Source organism: Liolophura sinensis, chromosome 7 (genome assembly GCF_032854445.1).
Source record: "Liolophura sinensis isolate JHLJ2023 chromosome 7, CUHK_Ljap_v2, whole genome shotgun sequence".
Lineage (NCBI taxonomy): Eukaryota > Metazoa > Mollusca > Polyplacophora > Chitonida > Chitonidae > Liolophura > Liolophura sinensis.
Window position 1 is genome coordinate 36,862,616 of NC_088301.1, and position 8,278 is coordinate 36,870,893.

Sequence of the window (8,278 nt, forward strand, 5' to 3'; positions counted from 1 at the left end):
ACTGAGTTGTTAATGGTCTTACGTTCATATTCTCAGTTGTTTTACACCGCTTCCAAAGCAGGTAGATGATAAATATACAGTATACCCACGCCATCATTTATGAAACTCCACTCACGTAACGGTAATAAAATGTATCAAGTCAGTTAATTTAGGGTCATGCAACATTTCAGGAGGTTGCCCTATATAACGCAAAACAAGTGAAGCGCATAAAGACATGGAAAGAAAAGCACACACGAAATTCCATCAAATGGCAAACATTTCTTCCCATTTTATTTTAAAATTTAAGGTAGGTTATTACGAGGTTTATTTTAGGAAAATGTTTTTATGTTTGGCACACACTAGTACTTCCTAGCATATATATATATGGTACATTAAATGACCATTTAGAGAGATCAAGTTTATAGACCTACACGTTTAGTATATTGAATGTTGATTTTATAGGTTGCATTTTGAAAGATTCAGTCGACGTAAGCTTTCAACCGGTTATTTTATCAGGTGCCAGGCGAAGGAGTACAAGGTAAATGTGTCAACATTATAATCTGATGTGAACATATTGTGTAGTTGCATACCTACTTTACCAGCCAGAAACTACGTTTGTTGCCAAGAGAGTAAGGTTTACAAAGTGTATTCGCACAGAAGTTAATTTAACTCAATGTATCATAAATTGATGAAATCATATACTCCCCGAGTGTTTGGATCAATTAATTCTTCATTGAACCAGTACAAGTGTATCATTTTATGGCCAGTCTCATATTGTACCAGATCTTGCTTCAACAATGCTCGTCTTCTGCTTCGACGAGGAACGTTTGACAGCATTAAGAAGTGTAGAAAATTTCATTGAACTGTCCCAGTTGTTAAATTAATTCTTTTGTAATCTGGAGATAACAAGGTAACATGCCCAAGATTTCTAAAACCTGCCAAATGTATACTGCATTGGGCAGCAATACATGCATCTCGAAGTGACCATTTCACACAGCACATCCAGATTCCGTGGCTTGTGGCACTTAAAATTTGATTTATTCTATTGTTTCTACATGATATACTTATATCCTAATAGTCAAGTTATACCCACACACATTCGAGATGAACAGACGCAGGCCATATTGGAAGCAAATGGTCTTCAATGGAATTTGGACTGCGCAAACGCTCACACGAGCTACATTTGCTGCTGACTTCCACCAATTCTACATTAACTGTGAGAACAGTAAACTTAATTCCAAGCCAAGATTTGAACCCACATCTCAAAGGAGTCGTAGTGATTCAAAAACGAACACCTTAACCACTTGGCCACAGACTGCTCACTACATAAAACATGACAACTGTCTTTCTCCCTTTAATTACTCTTAGTCACAAGGATTGCTAACCTGCAGTATACAGCGAATATACATGCTTCGTTTCTTCCCTCTGCTTGTAATTGGAAAAGTGAAAGAACATGCAGTATATCCATGGTTCTGCAAGGTAAATGAATACCAATTGTGCCTTATTTTCGTTACTGTTCAAATCTTGTAGACTGGTATTCTTTCGAACCAATATCACTTGATGTTCATCGCAATGTCATGCATGGAGTTTTCACTTACTGGTATATGATGGCAGTCAGGTTTATGGATGGAGGAAACCATTGTGCCACGAGTGAACTACCGCTCTTTGCCAGGTACCTGATAAACATCACTAAAAGCCTCCCTTGAAATGGCCAGAGGGGTATTTAAACACACCTCATTTATCAAGTATGCAACCTCATTTATCCATCATAATACCGCATGTCCTAGCAGGGGTTGATAACCAAAACTTTTTCAGTTTGCCTTTGTGCTTTATTTGCATTTTAATTAACTCTTGATATCCCCTGTAGACTACTAAGCAATTTTCTAGTACATGTATAGTTCATAACTGCAAAACACCTGTAATGCTGAGTAATAGTGATAAGCTTATGAAATGCTTTTTTGAGCACAATTAGACTCATCCATCATCAGATCTTGCCAGGAGAACAAGACATTTTTCCACTAGTGAACACTCTGAGAACTCAAAATATGCTTTTACACTCAATACTTTTTTTTTGTAGGAGACATACCTAAATGACAACAACACCACCATGGAAGAATTGGTAGATAATAGAATTTAATTCCAAACCAAACAATCTAACTGAGACGACAGATATTGGTAAAATTGTTCATGCCCCAACCTTTGCGGACTTCAGTGGGGAATGTCATAAGCTGTCGTAGCCAGAACACACATATTGTACAACTTTCAGAAAGTAGGATGTCACTTTCTCACAAGTTTACATCTTTCTGTACAGATGTAACCCACTCGAAAAGCAAAGGAAGCAACTACTGGTACGTGAAAAACTTAACTGTGATATCGATGAGCCAGAAAAACTGGAGCAAGATTCATCCTCATTTATGTTGCACGAAATAAAAATTCTGTAGCAAGTGTTTCGACTTGCAGATAATAAGCACTTTAGGGAATATAACAGAAATCTGCAGCTGTTTATGGAAACCTTTACTATTTTCAGCACTATGAGTTTGTCATTTCCAACTGTAAGAAATAGTGAGAGCCTACTGTCCTTAGGTGATAAAATTATCTTCTGGTATATTACAATTGCTAAGGTTCATACACTGGGACCATCATTATGACAGATTGACAGGCTGAAGTTCTGCCAGCTTGAACCAATAACCACATTCACATCTCTTGGGCTCTCCTTTGTGAAGGTACATCCAATTTATACTGATGGCATCCTCCTCACCTGAAACAGAGGCCATAATAAACATTCTTTAGCGTACTTTATGATTCTTTATTGTTGCGAGTTAAGAATGAAAGCCTTATTTCCATGTCCACAGGAAATCTGCTTTCAACAATCTAGGAAAACTTGAAAGACTGTGTTCTTAAATAGTCAAATATTTATGCTGAACTCAAGGACAATTAAGTTCATGGAAGAGGAGAATAGGTAGAAACAGGTGAAATACAGATAAATCAAAACATGAAGCTAATTCTGTTGAGTCTGTTGTCTGGATTTGATAAGACTGACTAAAGTAAAGGGATGCTACTTGTATACATTACATAAAAGTTAATGTCCTGCTTCAATGCTCTATAAACAGAACACAATGGAAAGAGCATGCTTGTTAACAACCCACAGAAATACAACACCTACACTAAATGACCTACAATTTTACCCAAAAGAGTATAATGTATTACTTGGTGCTGAAACTTTTCCAGCTGGATATCATCCAACTTTAAAAAACCTCAACACACATTTTGTAAGATCAACAAAACTAAGATCAGCAAAACGAACAAATTAGTCATAGATAAAAAAAAAAAAATCAGGGAACTTCTGTGCAAAGAGGTGGATATTCAGAAAATGATGCCTCCACGAAGGGAGTTCGTACTTACAGATACAGCCCACTAATCGCTTTGTGTTGATGGATGGTACAAGTGTGGGCTCATCAAAAGTTCCCTTTGCCCTCTTTTTCACGTTCATTTCGAAAGGGTCCTGAAAAATAAGATTCCCTCAGGAAAATATGTTTTACGCTGCACACCCAAATGAAGTTTCTTGGCAGTTGGAGTAAGTTAGTTGCTACATATTAATTACCAAATTTTAATAAATAAAAGTTAAATGTTCTACCCCACTGCCCTATAAACTGACCACAGTGGAAAGAGGCTTGCTGGTTAGCAACCCACAGAAATACAAGACCTATGCTAAATGACCTAAAATTTCACCTAAAAATGTATAAAATACTACTTGGTGCTGAAACTTTTCCATTAGGATATTATCCAACTTTATAAACAAACCTCAACACCTGTTTAAGGTCTCCGGCAAATGAGCACAAATGTCATTATGACAGATAAAATTTTAGGTCACTTTTATAGTATTCGAAGTCTATGTACATATATTTGTATGAAGATTATAAAGTCTACTATTATATTAAATCCTCAGGTTAGTTACACTTCAGATCATAACATCACTGTGCTAGATCCTTTTTATAAATCAACTAACTGTTCACCTCATTTCCTGCCAGCTGTGAAAGTAATTCAAATCTCTCTGCTCCAACTGAATGGCCCAAATTGTCTGGCATAGATTTCTGGTCGGTTGCTGAAATCAAAAATATATTGGTAACATGAATTTCATAATAAAATTATATCTTACAAGAATATTGGAAGTATTGCAAAACGATTTTGCATGTTGAAAAAATAAATCTTATGAATGCATACTGCCCCATCAACTCACAAACTGGTTTCAGTGTCTGTCCTTAGAATTCTTTAAGTACATGAGATACAATAGCATGTATTACTGTGTCTTGACTTGACTTCCTGGTTAGGGTATACACAGGATCACAAACACACATACACTGTATGGAGGTCAGGTTTTCTGGGGTTTTTGCATGTTCTTGCTTTTTTCTCTTCCCAGGTGAGACTGGTACTGAGGAGCCTTAAGAGTTGGGAAATGAAATGATCAACTGCCTTTCCTGATGGGCCATGTTCATAATATTCTGTACCTGCTTTAGTTACCGTGCTGTTGATCCACCAAAGTTATCGGATGTTTTTGCAACTCACAGGACAATTTCTCAGCACTGAACTATTGGCCAATATACAATTAAATGCACTGTGTGCTTGGTTTTTCTACCTGTAACTGTTTTAACAGCTGACCAGAGGGTTATTTCAGGTCACCGTCATGTGTCCTACAGCAGATAAATAAAAGAACCTGGTCCTCCATGTGCATCTATTAACAGTACAAACTTCGGTATGCAACTAAATTATAGTTGGTTTTAGGTGTTCTTGACTGAGTTTTCCACTTAAAACAGTCCTTGAGCCCATGTATAGTACAAATGTCACACAAACACATCAAATGCATGAAATGGTCTGAACTGTGTGTGACTGCCTACTGTTACAATGCTTTATCATGGCCAAGAGGGATTGTTTGTCTACCAGCGGTATTTACGGTCATGCGCAGTTTAAACAGCTACATGTATCCGGCTTCAACATCGTTTCCAATCTTCTTTGAAATATTGTCACCAAGCTGACATTGTTTTATTAGCTTCATCGTTTGGGCTGGTTATTGATTCATTAGTCAGTTGCTTGGTAACCCCAAATTCCTGTCCTCCCGTCTTTGTGAGCAAACAATTCTGTAAAACGGGTCGGAAGTTATAAGTCCTGTGACCACCCTTTCATGTCCAAAAAACCAATGGCCGCCCAATGTTAAAGCACTGATGAAATGGTCACTTTTTGCCACTTTGCTAATGACCAGCAAGGCCTAGTTGTACAAAATAACATCATAAAAGCTCTGCAGAAATACTCACACTATCTGGAAAGCTGAAAATTATACAAATCCAACAGATACAAAACTGCTGACCACGATTCAAACATAGGCATTTTCTTATGCAATAACTTTGAGAGGACCATATTTTTCACTCACACTGTTTGTTACTAAGAAGATCACGTGGTCTCTAGCTTCCGATCTGTCTTACAGAATATTTTTTGTTTTGCTGCCAACAGCTACCAATATTACCACAGTCGCACTCCTGACCCCATGAACATCATGTCACGATATACCCTTGCATGTCTTTGCTCAATGAAAAGCCAGGGGAAGAGGGTAATCTATTTTCGTAACAAGGAAAGTCTCACACAAGAAGTCTAGTGCATTTTCTGGAAATGCTATTTTCCTACGAGGCCCTGTTTTGAAGTAATTTGACATTTTCTTACGAATAAAAGGCACTGCTACGAATCCACTGGAATGGCAGTTTGGGAAACTGATCAACGTAGCAATATTTCAGGCATGTGCAAATTTTCATCGTAAAGTTTAAGTTTATTATCATATCTATTTCTTGGACTGACCTTAATACCCAATACACATCAGTAATTTACAATATTTAATATGCACACATCCAATCAATGATGGAATATTCCCCTCATCCTATTGTGCTCTACATGTGAGCAAACCAAGATCAATAAAAGCAGTACTTTTTGAGACATCACCCCAAATACTTTGTTTAACATTGATTCTCATACACAATACACTAAGTCAGGAGTTCAGTACTTTACGGTGCTAAATATGCACACATCCTATCAACAATAAAATATCCCCCTCTTCCTACTGTGCTCTACATGTGTGCAAACCCTGAGCTATGCAAACCAGGTGCCTGTACTTTATACAGGCAAGCTAAAAAAGGTAAAGTGAACAGGGGATATAACTCAGTCATACTATCTTAGGCAAACAATAATTGTCAGGCAAACAATAATCATTTATTTCTTCAGTTTGAAAAAAGAAAATGACAAACTAAATTGTGACATATCTGGATATATGTACCTTTTGATCTGCAATACAGCTCTTTTGCATCCATTTCTGTCTTTAGATCAAACCCTCACACAAATACATTAACATCTGTTCTCATACAGATCATCATTAAAATGTTGAATCTTATATTTCAGCCTAGCCTTAATCAAGACTTAAACTGTGGACGTCTGGGCATTTCCTATTTTATTCAAGCAAACATGCTTGAAAACTGATCTGGAGATATTATCTAAATATGATGGAAGTTGACCAAAGAGCTCTGCTTCAGAGAAAACTGAACAAGGAATTTGATAGTTCAGGTTGCTGTCGTGTGGTAAAATCGATGTCAATTCACTTAACACCCAGCAGTTCACAATAAGCACTTGAGAAGGGGCACACTGATTAACAAAAAAACAAATCTAGTCTTTAGAACTGCCAACTGAACTTGGTTGACATTCACGATACTCCTATGCTGTGCTCGTCCATCTAGATGGCTATCTCACTTATTTTAAAATTCTGACATTCATCTTATCATCAAGTCCATCAACAAGTCCCTCAAAAAACATGACGCGGATTTCAAACTCCCATTTCCTTCCCACTCATTTATATGTAATTTTATGGTGGAATATCTAATACCATAATCTTCACTCACTATCCTCACAAATGAAACTTACTAACTCGTTGCATGGTGGTCACATTAACTGTTAGAACTTCGGTGGTACCATATGCCACGATGTCGAAAGTCATTTTGAAGTGGCACGTGACCTATTTCTGGGTTTGTAATGCAACCGAGTTTTGGTATTCAAATCCTCAAGAAAACTACTATATTTCAATTGCTGTAGCAAGAACAACTTCAATATTCTTAATGCAATGCAAAAAGGCATAAAAAAACACTTGTATTGTTAGTTCAGGTAAATTTGGGTGCCATGAGCACTGACCTCATTGAGACTAGGTCCACTGAGCTGGTGTGCACAGATGTCCGACAATTTGTTTTTCAGTATTACGATGAATGTCAGAATTTTAAAATAGCACACTGAGTCCATCTAAATGGTCTAATGCTGTACAACTGTTCTCGTGTTACACACTACAATTTCCGGTTATTGTTCTCAGAATTCCCTATACCGTAACATTTAATCCTTCACCTTGTCATCTGCTAGCCACCGCTGCAGGTAAGTGCTTGGATATGTGGTCTCGAACTGTAGGAATGATATTCTTTAAATTTCCCCAAATACTATAATACGTATTTTAGATAAGCCTTAGCAAAATGAGTGAAGGGTAACAACATATGTTCATTTCACACATGTACAAAATCCCCCTGTGTGTATGAACCTACCTGTAATTCATCATTAAATCTCTTTTAGTCTACATGAATATAGGCCTATTGTTTTCGTATACTTTTACGTTAGCAACGCCTTACTTCAATTGATATAGTCATAAAAGGCAGTCATCTGTCACTCAAGAAGGACAACCTGCTGTGAAAATATATAGGCAGAAAGATAACACATCAACAAAAGTGAGAATACATCTGAAAACGTGACAAGTGTACTGTTCAATCTTGAAAGTCGAAGGAGGACATGGCTCAGTGATGGTTAAGCACGCACGACACCAACCTCGTGCACAACTTTCCTATATGCAAACAGCAAGAATTTGTAGGACTTACGGACTTTTCCTTTAAGTGGGTCGACCACAGCATGGCTTGCTGATGAGGCCCTCACACTAGTAAGGAGCACATTTCTTCGTACAAGCCGAGCACCTTGCCTTACTATCAGCGACGCCATTTTCAATGTTGGGAGGAAGGGTAGAAGGTTGGACATGCGCACCGATGTGCCGCCTCCAGTTGACTGATACGCTGTCGAGGTTAACTCGTACATGGGCGCATATGTCACGTGACCACTTTCTGTCACTCCATACTGCTAACCACAGTAAACGAGGAAGCAGGTTATTCCATGCGTTGAACATCGATCATTACATGTCTTTCATCTGTAAAATAATCAGCTTGTACGAAAATAACCTTAATAATCA

At 37.6% G+C, this 8,278-nt stretch overlaps 1 protein-coding gene across 1 annotated transcript; it reads right to left on the reverse strand.

Moving 5' to 3' along the window:
* Window positions 1-2,089: 2,089 nt before the first annotated feature.
* Window positions 2,090-8,077, reverse strand: LOC135470452 (cytochrome c oxidase subunit 5B, mitochondrial-like). Its single transcript, XM_064749409.1, has 4 exons — window positions 7,917-8,077; window positions 3,993-4,081; window positions 3,382-3,481; window positions 2,090-2,737 (listed from the first exon to the last, which is right to left on the reverse strand). The coding sequence occupies exons 1-4, from the start codon at window positions 8,068-8,070 to the stop codon at window positions 2,622-2,624; spliced, it is 459 nt and encodes a 152-aa protein (XP_064605479.1). The 5' UTR covers window positions 8,071-8,077; the 3' UTR covers window positions 2,090-2,621.
* Between the last annotated feature and the right edge of the window lie 201 nt (window positions 8,078-8,278).

Coding starts and splice junctions, on each gene's coding strand:
- LOC135470452 (XM_064749409.1), bottom strand. CDS start 8,070: ATGTCCAACCTTCTACCCTTCCTCCCAACATTGAAAATGGCGTCGCTG. Junction 4,082..7,916: donor CCCACTTAAAGGAAAAGTCC/GTAAGTCCTACA, acceptor TTTTGATTTCAG/CAACCGACCAGAAATCTATG. Junction 2,738..3,381: donor GCGATTAGTGGGCTGTATCT/GTAAGTACGAAC, acceptor CCTCTGTTTCAG/GTGAGGAGGATGCCATCAGT.